The 12,557-nt window shown below is 40.0% G+C and overlaps 1 protein-coding gene across 1 annotated transcript in view; it reads left to right on the forward strand.

Annotated features, from left to right (window-relative positions):
* tacr3a (tachykinin receptor 3a) overlaps positions 1-12,299 on the forward strand; it is a 31,953-nt gene extending 19,654 nt beyond the window's left edge. The window contains exons 4-5 of the mRNA XM_061059375.1: positions 8,605-8,801; positions 11,062-12,299. Of these exons, the coding sequence (XP_060915358.1) occupies positions 8,605-8,801; positions 11,062-11,395 (531 nt within the window). The 3' untranslated portion in view covers positions 11,396-12,299. The remainder of the gene's footprint in view (positions 1-8,604; positions 8,802-11,061) is intronic.
* The last annotated feature ends 258 nt before the right edge of the window (positions 12,300-12,557 follow it).

The raw sequence follows: 12,557 nt of genomic DNA on the forward strand, positions 1-12,557 counted from the left end.
TTATTGTTATTCCAGTCCCACTCTTGCATACCTTCTCATAGGCAGACGGATGGTATTGCCGGTGTACGTGACATGCAATCGTATGGTTTCCTTAAGTAACCAGACCTTTTCTTTCTTCCTAGCCCTCTGGAAAATGACCTACCCCTTACAAACACTGATTAAAATGTTGCGTCTAGAGATAATTACTTTGGTTATGTGGTGTATGCATCTCCGTTTCCTCAGAAAACAGTAGTCAGTGCACCCAGACAATAGGGAAAAATAATAGAAGACACTGAATGTTTAAAATGAAAGTAATTCAACATGGTTTTAGTCAGAGTAATGTGGATGTGTCAAACTCTTAGAGCACCTTTTTAACTCCCTGACTTGCCTTATATTCCTCAAATAAATTTAATGTGGTTAAAAGTTTACCGCCCCCCATAATCTCTTAACAGTGAACCGTGCATCCAGTCGGGCAGATGGCTGCTTACTAATGAGTTTGTTTCTGCTCGAGGTTTGAGCTTGTTAAAGAAAGTTTTTCTCTGCAACTGTTGCCAAGTGCTTTCTCAGGGTGGATTAATATTGGGTCTCTCTAAATAATTAAATAAAGAACATGGTCCAAACCTGCTCTTTTTGTTAAGTTTCCTGAGAAAACTATTGTTAGAATTTGGTGCTATACACACAACAAATAATTGATTGATTGATTGATTGATTGAACCCCTCAAGTCTTGCGTGTTGAATGATGGATGTTGTTGGCATAACTTCACCAATATGACGCTTTTCCCCAAGTTTCCACTACATTATAAAATATTAAACCAACTTTTTAAGAACTCAAGTCAATGTTTACCTTGAAGCTGAGCACATTTACTCAATATTAATTTGGTCAGTGTACGTTATTGTACTGATTTTAAACAGGATGTTCAGTTTAAGCTACTGGTCTACATTATCATGAAAGATATTCTTTCCACACCAAGTAGAAACGTCGGATGTACCAACCTGGCATTTAAAGGTCACATACTGTATTATCCTCCTTTTCAACCAGTACAAACCAACAAAATATTTTTTTTGCCAAAAATCCACTCTGGTCCTGTATTTTATCATGCATTTTAACTATGAAGGTAGATATGTTGCAAAATGTGAGAGCTTGTAGAATGAGATGTGAGCTTGTAGAATGAGATGTGAGAGCTTGTAGAATGACATGTGAGAGCTTGTAGAATGAGATGTGAGAGCTTGTAGAATGTGATGTGAGAGCTTGTAGAATGAGATGTGAGAGCTTGTAGAATGTGATGTGAGAGCTTGTAGAATGAGATGTGAGAGCTTGTAGAATGATCAATTGACCAATCAGAAGGGAGGAATTGCAGGTACCGGGGTGAAGATAGTTTCATATTTGACATTCGCCTGTATTCGCGTCGATTACCTTCACTAGGTCCGAGTCAAAGCCTCGATTTCTCACAGTTTAGGGATATGTTGGAGAGTAGATTAAGGCAGACGTTTCACAGTTTTGATAAACTTCAAATAACCAAAAATGACGATGCAGCTGGGAGCGCAAAGAACTGAATGTCTGTCCAAATCTCCAAACAGCCTGTTTGAGCACACATTTTCTGAAAAGTGGAGCAGGCAGAAGACGAAGAGGGTGGACTTTTCTCATAACTGGGGGATTTGTAGACAAGCTAGGGACACATATTATTTTTAGAAAAACATTGTAGTGTATTATGCATAATATGTGACCTTTAAGATTGACTCAGTATATAAATATATTGATATAATATCTCATGCAAAATGTCAACCTTCAGGGATGTATTGCTTTAATATTAAAACCACACCGTTGAAACCTTTCTATGTGACAGACATTTTATTGGAATTTTAAGGGTAAAAACAATTTATCTTAACAATAGTAAATGGCAGTTAATAACCAATAATAATAATAATTGTTTCAGGTCCTCTGTCAGGTGGCTCCTGCTAATGGCAGCAGAACACAAAAAGCTGCTTTAACAGTTTGAGAGTCAACTCTCAGACTGTAGACAAAAACAACAAACAGAAAAGGAAGTCATGGCCAATGTGTAGCCAATGGGTGCCAGTATAGCTTCTCAAAACACTCAATATGAGAAATAAGTGAATTGAATCTACTCTATGGTTAAACCTCCACTAAAAAACATGGAGAAAGAAAATATGTTTACTATATAACTTAATCTGAATTTTTGAACAACGTTGCTTTTGGAAACTTCCAATTCGCCTTTGTTAGTTCATTACTGTACATCTAATCAGGATGACCATTGGTTGCAATTTCCAGTCATTACACTCTTCCTTCGGTTCACTTGGCTGGATTTTTGTTGCTGTGAATTCCATGTAGCCATTATTATTATTAATGTATTTTTGCACCACTCTTATTGTGCGACACATTGATGGGATTGTCAATCTGAATATTTAAACACTGCTTTCAAACAGAAGAGGTCAGGTGAAATAATTGACATAGAAAATAAGTCATTTTTCATTCTTCAGCTGACAGCAGTAATTGTACCAATATTTTGTAGTTGTCCGCACACACTTTGTTCTGCTGAGGACTTAATACATGCCGCAATTCCATTATAATATTATACAATGTGTAAAAAGGAATTCTTTAATAATGGGATCTGACTTTCTCATTACCCCTCATAATGAAAAAAAGGAGTGGCAGGCAGTCAGAGCCTTTCCACATCTCAGTGTTTTTGTGTCTTAATGTGTGCTTACAGCCATAAAAAGAGTCCAATGATGTTTATATAAACCACTGCACAGCTTTACCTAAACCTCCTGTGCTTTGCTGTATATACTTTCAACATTGTTTATGTAGCTGTGTAATCCTGTCTCTCTGTCCTTTGTTGAGTCACGGCCCCCACAAACTGGATATTACACTGACTTTTGCCTTTTCATTGTTTCAAAACTACACTTTATGACCTTACAGGGTCTTAAATAGATGGGTGTATTCAGTATTTTAGAAGTTTAGTTCTTGCTGTTCTAGTCTCTTACACCATCAATGCCTTGATGAAATGTAAAACGTTTTTTAAGATAAATTCTTAGTCTGGTTTAGGTGAAAAGTGAACAATGCATGTTGCCTCTGTGGATTCAGAAAAATGATTGGATGCCAAGATCTAAAGTACAATTTGCTCTGTTGACCAGTAGATTTAAATATAGCCATAAAGATTGCCCTTCAGCACCAATTAAACTGTGTCATCACTGCACAGAACATCAAGATGTGTCACTACTTTTAAGGCTTCAGGGACACCTCAATGCTTTCCTTTCAGCAAACAGTGGAACAACACGGTATACGTTGCTAATTAAAGGGATACTTCATCCATTTGCATTAAGCTTTGTATCATTAGAAACCTGGTAGTATTTTTGAATGGTCGTGCATCCCACCCTCATTTTCCCCTGAGATGGGAAATCTTTGTATTTCTAAGTCTGAAAGGGAGCTTCCAGTTACGCCAAATGACGATTTTTGCGTCACTGGAAGCTGTTGCGTTTAGCAGGGTGAAACTTCAACGCTAGTTCCTCATATTTTCGACCACTGAAGCTACAGACCAATCACAGATCAGTGGGTGGGAACTCACTCCTATCAGCCACTGACGGCTGCTGCGGCCACCGCTGACAGCTGCCCACCGCTGACGCTGCTGGTCGCCCGCCAGTGCCGCTGCTGGCCGCCATCCGCGACACAAGACCGGTCTGTCGGCAGCAACCGTCTCGCGGCTATATTGCTATATTGCTGGCCGCCGCCGGCCGCTACCAGCTCAGCAGCCAAGACATAAGGCGGTGTCGACGGCAGTGAGGACGAGGAGCCGGAGCCGGCTCGAGCTGGGGCAGACTGGTAGTGTCGGTGCTCTCACTGTTTGCCTATGGACACAGACATAGAGTCTGTTTTCTACCAGGAATTTCCAAGATCAATTCTGGAAGAAATCTCGGAATCAGTTGAGGAAACGACCGTATGTGTTGAAGTAAATATGTCTGTAAATGTTTTTATTACTCATTTCTACTGCTATACTGTATATTTTGGAGAAATTTTAACGATTGAATTTCCCTCTGGTTTTAATAAAGTATTTATGATTCAGAACTAGAGGACCTTAGTGGGAGTGGCCTGGGTGCTGTGCATTCTGGGATTTGGTGTCTTTCATCCACATGAGCCAAAAAGACACTTTCTGCCTTTTCTCGGCCAAGAAGGCACCAACTTCAAAATGTATTTCACATTTCTACTACATATATGACCCAATGTCAATACAGATTCATGTTTCAACGGGTGAAGTATCCCTTTAAGCTTTCGCTAATTTTTTTGGTCTTCTTTTAATAAAGCACCCTTCAAGAAATGCTGTGTCCCTGTTGACTGTTCATTGTTGAATTGTTTGGCTGATAACACAGTCACAATAACATTTAATAACTAGTCTGAGGCACCGACATCTTCAGTGAAGGGTGACATGTTTATGTTCTTAGAGTATATGCCAAACTAAAAGATATTTAGAGACTGTTGTAAAGCAGACACATACTTTAAATGTTTAGGAAGCCAGCCTTATATATCTTCATGTTAACACACAATAAAATGTATGGATTGTTTTGAGCTCAGTCCAAATATGGGCCGTTTTAACAAGACCCGAGAGCACACTAAGCAAATGTGTTTCTCCACCTTTTGTTTATTTCTCTTTCCAGCCTATTGAGAAATAAGACATCCTTTATAGTAATGGGACAGCTTAGCCTTTAAAATATGTGCTAATAGGACACCAAGGATTATATGTGGATGTCAAACACTTTGTTCTTTGTGTAACCCAAGTCAATACATAATGGCTTACCCCTGTTTACCAATGACCTTTGATGTTGTTAAGAAAGCTGGAAATTTATTTGGAGTCACTCTCACGTACACCATTCTGCAGCCATAATATATGCACACAAATGTGTATTAATACCAGAATATCATCCACTAACCTCAACAACTCAACTCACTTTAATTGTATTCATAAAGCACCTTTCATACATCAGAGCATGCAGCCCAAAGTAAACGACAAAGGAACGACAGACAGGAAATAAAAAACAGAAACTGACCACAATACATACAATCATAAGATACTGATAGAATAACTGAAATAAGTAAATAACGGATATATTAAAAATGATAAAATATGTTAGGATCAATAGAAAAAAGTAAAATAAGTCAAAATTTAATGAGAAAATTAACTAGAGATAACCTTATTGTAAAAACAGTGGCACAAATATAGACCAATGAAAAAAAACATACAGACTTCAAGCTGTTTTTTTTTTGTTTTTTTTAGTTAAGACTCTGGAAGCAGCTGTAATGTATTAAAATACTATTTGTCCCATCTAGTAAAGAGTCTATGGCTGGTGAAAACAGCAGAAGTTAAAATTTTGGTACTTTATGTTAATAACATTTTAAAAATTACACACTTATGACTTTGTTTTAAATAAGGGTCAAACTTGAATCAGCATCCAGAAGAATTCCCAAGTTTGTTATGTTTCAATCTGCTTGGCTGCCACTCCAGTCAATGCTTCTGTTTCCACAGCAGCCAGTTTACAGTCCGTCTCCGACACGTTGCCAGCGGCGCTCTGCTCTGTTTCAAAAAAGCTGTGAGTCTATTTGCGATGTAGCTCGCTGCAAGAACACGTCAAGCTAGCCAGAAGAGATCCATCCGGACAGGAAGTCAGACATGAAGTCATGTAAACGCACAGAGCGACCAGTCAGTTTGAAAATAAAAAGAATATAAAGACTCCCCATCGTATTTTCCAGAACTTTATCAACATGACGTCAAAACAGGCTCTGAATTTACAGCAAATCAGTCTCAGAAAGACAAAGACAAAGCAACATGTTTCCATGTTTTTCTCTTTAGAGCAGCGTGATCATGTAGTTCTCATGTGATGTGTGTACAGCTGCTCGTGGCTGTGCTCCGCTGCGCCCATGTTCCAGAAACTGACCCAGTGGAGCAGGGCGCTCACCGTCAGAATCGTTTCCGACGGAGCAAAACCGTGGCGCTGACGTGCATGTGGAAAATGGCAATAAGTGTTGTATGCGATTCTTCTCCGGCTGCTTTGGATGCTACACTGCCATGAGAATTTATTTTATCCTCATTTAGTGTTGCTCATTCATACATTTATGTCAGAGAGGCAGGCGATAAGAGATGGAAGAACATCAGGGATATTAAGTGAGACAGAGATGTACAACTGAGTGTCATCAGCATATAAAACGAGAACTGAAATGGTGAGGTGAGATGATATTTCCAGGTGAAAGCGTCATCACATCATGAAAATGAACTTGGTCAAAAAAAGCTTCCCTGACCAATTCTGTAATCAAAACCCAAAGTCTACTTCATAGAGATTTTATAGAGATGGACTGACTAACTATTGATTTGAGGATTTTCTTGATAACAATGACAAGAGTACAGCAAAAGGCAGTGCTGTAACATTCAAAGAATATTTAGGTTTCATGTATTTGAGCTGTAAGTGAAAAATTTCACAACCACGCTGTTTAATCCCTGAAACCTGAGATATAAACAAAGCAGCTGTTCCAGTTGCACTTGTACAGAACTGTGGCCAGATTTGTCTGAAGAGTGTTTATATAGAAGCAAATACACTACACTAGACTCTTCACCTTCCCCTCTTGTCCCTTTTTACTGCTGTAATACTCTGTTTGAAGACTCTCTGACAACAGAGCTAGTCACATTCAAGGAAACATTTACACAGTACTTAGGAAAACGTCGCTGGTATTTACATCTTAAATGAGTTCTGTCACATCCTTTGTAAGTCCGGGGTGTATCTTCCTGGGAGAATTACAGCCTTTATTTCAGCCCACACTGGTATCAGGGAAAGTTATATCCACACCATTGTTTTGCAGCCACCTAGCTAAGTTTACAGCACGGCCTGGGATGTACGGTAAACTTATTTGAAACATGGACTTAACACGAAGGATGCCAGGACCTGTGTTTGGATTTCAGGAAAAAGGACTCCATGTCTGTTTTGTCTCTGTTTGCATGTCTCTCCGGCCTGTTCCCTGAGAAGACACACACACAGTGTTATGGACTGTGTTCCCAGAGGAAATCCTCAGCAGTTCAGTCGGTTCACTCTCAAACACACACCGAGAGATTGAACTATTGAATTAACGAGACTTTCCAGAAATAAAGTCGCTACAGACCAGGTGTTAAAGTCGTTTTAATTTAACACGGTTATCCGTCATTAAATTCTAAACTTGTCTGGTATGAGACAGAGTCGGACTTTAAACTCTCTGGTTTTGGCTCATAAGGTTGTTACCTCCCCCCCCCCCCACAAAGTTTATACATTTTTTAAGGGAACCACTGAGCACATTACAAAGAAGGTTCACTTTAGTGATTGCATTCTGTCTGGTTTCAGGCCAGCACACACTGAGCTATTCCGTCATTGTTTATCAAAATGCTTGAAAGAACAATCTTCTTTCTCTCAATGTCAAACACAGCTGACTCTGCAGCGTCTTTCTCCTTGGACATTCTTTTTGTAGGCACAATCACACAATGATTTGACCTCTGAGATGGTTCCCGCTTGATACAAGAGGACATTTTCTGATATCAACTGAATTGCATAACTAATCTTAAAATCATCTGTTGTCCACTGTATTAGCTATTACCCCCTTCTGTGTTCTGACCAGCTCCACTTTATAGTACTCTATAGTAGGAAATTGGAGACAAAAACATCCTTTTATGTTTCATGCTCCTTCTTATTAAAGTAATACACATGTATTAGACATGGTCTATTATCTGAGATTGTACAAAATTGCATCTAATGTTCAATTATTTTATTGCAATGTTCTTTTTCTTTTTCATTTCTCTTTGTATTTCTTTGTTTTCTCCCATGTTCTTCCTGTTTGTGCTTATTAAGGGAATCTTTGAGAGAAGATAAGACTCATCCTGATACAATATGTTTTACTTGAATTTAGACTTCATTTTAGTGGAACTGAACTTCCAAAGCTTTTCAGCATACAATACTCCCTGAAATAAACTTTAGAGGATGGATGCACACTTTATAAGATCAGAGGAACTAGATAAGGCTCTTTTACACACGCACTGCACCCTGGAAAATGTTTAACCACATTGTCAAAAAAACATTTCTACACGTAGCATATATATATATAAAACCAAAAACTGTCATCTTATCATTTAACTATTTTCATTCGACCACAATCTTGGATTCGTTGTAAACATTATAATATGGCTTCTGCAGTATCCTTTTTATGAGCTGCACTTTAAGATCCTGTCGAGGGTGATGGTGTTATATGTATCGAGGGTGATGGTGTTATATGTATCGAGGGTGATGGTGTAATATGGCTTCTGCAGTATCATTTATATGTCATGCACAGCCTCCAGCCATGAAATCTGAAATTGTCAGGAATGCATTTGTGATCTGTCCCCTATCCTCGGTCTGAGGCACCAGGTGTTTGCAAAATGATATAATAAAGAAAATGATGGAAATTATACACACCACATTCCGCCACATAAATATTAATCAGTTTCACGGGGAGTGGTGACGAGTTGGCAGTCACATTGTTTCCTTTCTCTGTAATTCCCTGCTGAATTCAACAGCTTTCCTTCTCTGACAGCTTCATAACTGTATCATGATTGACTCTCTCTGCTGCAGGTGGTGAAGATGATGATCATCGTGGTGGTGACCTTTGCCCTCTGCTGGCTGCCTTATCACGTCTACTTCATCGTGACGGGTCTCAACAAGAGTCTGAGCAAGTGGAAGTACATCCAGCAGGTTTACCTGTCAGTGCTGTGGCTGGCCATGAGCTCCACCATGTACAACCCCATCATCTACTGCTGCCTCAACAGCAGGTGGGTGCCATCAGGCCGCCGCTGATCATCTTAACGACTAACAGTTGCCATAAAGCGTCTTTGCTTTGACACTGGTACTTAATGAGGCAGCTATTGCATTATCACATCACATTACATCAGCGAGTCTGAGAACCATTATACTTTACACTGGATGATAAAAAAATGAATGTAATCATTAATAACTGGCTCTATGACGCTCTTGCCATTATCCCCTCATGTAAAAAAGAGATAGAGTCGGGCATATCAAAGCCGGTCAGATCATCAGTGGGGATTTAATCCATTTAGAGATGAACAAAAGTTAAATTCAATTAAATTTCAGAGGAAAAACTGATAAGTTTATTGATCTTATTTGCATGTTTTATCATGTTAATTCAATTTTTGGGGGAATTTTCTGCCTTTATTGGAGCGATAGGACAGTGGATAGAGTTGGAAATCAGGGAGACAGAGTGGGGAATGACACGCGGGCAAGGAGCCACAGGCCGGATTCGAACCTAGGCCCCCTGCTTGGAGGACCAAAGCCTCCATACATGGGGCGCGCGCACTAACCACTACGCCACCAGCGCACCGTTAATTCCATTTTTTATGGAATTATTTGATTATTTTATGTTTTGGTCTGTTCCACCAGTGAAAATGGATTTGATTAATTATAAAATGAATATTGCTTGTGTCTAGTGGTTTGGCGTTTCATTGAATGCAGCCTTTAATGCATTCAGCCAGACAGAAACAAGCCAGAAAACTATATATCCGGCAAAATACTCTACACTGGTGTTAAATCATATATAATTATTGCACTTCAACTCCAACAGACCTGTGTTTAATCGCTGTGAAAACACTGGATTTCGTAATGTGGTTGTGAAAAAGCTTCAAGGACACCTGAACAAACTTCTCACCTAAAGAGCTCCTTTGTGAAGGAACATTACAGAGAGGTGCGTTCTGATTCTTGGAACAGAAAAGGTGAAGCATTTAACAGAAAATTCAAGATTATAAAAGGACATGGCAATATATGAGTGCTTCTTGCAAATACATGTATCGATGCAGATGTTACAGAATGGATATGGCTGCAAAGATGACACAGCCACAGGCTAGATTCGAACCTGGGCCACCCGCTTGGAAGACTATGGCCTTCATACATGGGGCCCACTGCCGCACCAGCGCCCCAGGGATTAAAACACTTTATTGGAGCGATAGGACAGTGGATAGAGTTGGAAATCAGGGAGACAGAGTGGGGAATGACACGCGGGCAAGGAGCCACAGGCCGGATTCGAACCTAGGCCCCCTGCTTGGAGGACCAAAGCCTCCATACATGGGGCGCGCGCACTAACCACTACGCCACCAGCGCACCGTTAATTCCATTTTTTATGGAATTATTTGATTATTTTATGTTTTGGTCTGTTCCACCAGTGAAAATGGATTTGATTAATTATAAAATGAATATTGCTTGTGTCTAGTGGTTTGGCGTTTCATTGAATGCAGCCTTTAATGCATTCAGCCAGACAGAAACAAGCCAGAAAACTATATATCCGGCAAAATACTCTACACTGGTGTTAAATCATATATAATTATTGCACTTCAACTCCAACAGACCTGTGTTTAATCGCTGTGAAAACACTGGATTTCGTAATGTGGTTGTGAAAAAGCTTCAAGGACACCTGAACAAACTTCTCACCTAAAGAGCTCCTTTGTGAAGGAACATTACAGAGAGGTGCGTTCTGATTCTTGGAACAGAAAAGGTGAAGCATTTAACAGAAAATTCAAGATTATAAAAGGACACGGCAATATATGAGTGCTTCTTGCAAATACATGTATCGATGCAGATGTTACAGAATGGATATGGCTGCAAAGATGACACAGCCACAGGCTAGATTCGAACCTGGGCCACCTGCTTGGAAGACTATGGCCTTCATACATGGGGCCCACTGCCGCACCAGCGCCTCAGGGATTAAAACATTTTAATGTATTTCTAGGATCTCTGAGGACCTGACTTGAAGTGTTTTAAATTGTAGGAGACTTATGCCTCTGCTGTTATTCTCAACAATAAAGCACAGCTGTTGTAGTGTATTCTGTGGAGGACATGGTCATCTAAAATCAATGTTTATCACCATATGTATCGTATCATGGTCTCTGTATCGTGATACATAATGTATTGTGGGGTTGTGGGAAATACCCAGCCCTATTTCTTTGTAGTTATTCTCCACTTATCATTGTCCTGCTCTGCCCTTTGTCTCTCTCTTCCCCTCTCCTTCTCCAACAACAACAACAGGTTTCGTGCGGGCTTCAAGCGAGCGTTCCGTTGGTGCCCGTTCATCAAGGTGTCCAGCTATGACGAGTTGGAACTTCGCTCCACGCGGCTGCACCCGACACGCCAGAGCAGCATGTATACACTGTCGCGGATGGATACCACCGTGATGGTGGTTTACGATCCCGTCGAGGGTGATGGCAGTGCCGGCGGCGGCTCTTCCAGGAAGCACTCTCAGTCATCCAGGAAGATAAGTTACGTCACGTCTCGCCACAGCGAGATCACCGGGAGCAACGGCGGCAGCGCGAAAATGCAAAACGGAGAGGCTCCGAGCGCTCAATCAGAAGAGTTCTCCTGAAGGGCGACCCCATTGACTTTCACTCATGCATATATGAAATGTGTTCTCATGCATAATCCTGTGTACATACAAACAGTGCATGTCATGTGTGCTTAATTTAGATTTAGGCGCGTAGTAATCAGGTGTGCGGCTGCTTTGATATGCACAGAATGACCACATGGAGAATAGTCACGGATGGATTACGGAGCAGGATTAGTGGGCAGTGGCCCCGGGGGACTGAGAGCCAATGTTTTAGCAGTTTTCGTCAAAAGTCACTTTGTCATTTTATATTTTTATTAGGAATACAGAGTGAAATACAAATGTATTTAAAATGTATAATTTGTAATTTTCCTCATCATAATACATTTGATAGTACAGAGGCAAAGATTTAATATAAAAAGTATTTTGGTGATTTATGCTGTGAGTGCCTCGGGAGATCTTGGGCATACAAATGATTTTTTCTTGGTTTTTCTTGCAAGCAGTGTTAACATGCAAATTAAAAACGACAGCAGCGTCTGGAGGATAGTTGCTTTGTATATTCTGGATAGATTTCTGACTCCTTCGGGAACCCTTCGTCCTCGTGCATTGGCAACAACTATGTTTGTTATGAATATGAAAAAGAATTATGATCAACAGGAGAGGAAATGATCTGGTGGCTGCAAACTGAAGCTTGACTTTTGCAAATTTGATGAAATAGTGCTTTTGCTTTTGCCGGTTGCTTTGGTAAACGCTCGCAAAGCCACTTTACACCTCCAGCATGAACAAACTTTAAAAGTACAGTCTCTCTTCCTATTCAACTATACAGACCATGATCACACACAGCGGCCATGTTCTCATCCAACAGAGCTAAAATCAGTAAAATCTATGTAAGTACTACATCAGAAGACAGCTAATAAAACAGTCAATGTGCTTGTACAAACATCAACTTGACGCTATTGTTGTACTACACTGCATTACACAGTCATGGTAATAACAGTGGAGCTTGGAGAGAGCTACACAGTTTACATTAGTTGTAAGATAATAATACATCCTAAGAGTTTCTCGTCTGGCTTCTATAAATGTGTTCAAGATGAGCTTTAATATCCAGATTGAATATATCCTTTTTATATCGTATCCATGCTTCTCAAATGTTTAGCCAGGAAGTGGCTGAATTCACATGTTAGCTGTGTTCCTTTGCCATCTA

The sequence above is a fragment of the Labrus mixtus genome, chromosome 2 (assembly GCF_963584025.1).
Source record: "Labrus mixtus chromosome 2, fLabMix1.1, whole genome shotgun sequence".
Classification (NCBI taxonomy): Eukaryota; Metazoa; Chordata; class Actinopteri; order Labriformes; family Labridae; genus Labrus; species Labrus mixtus.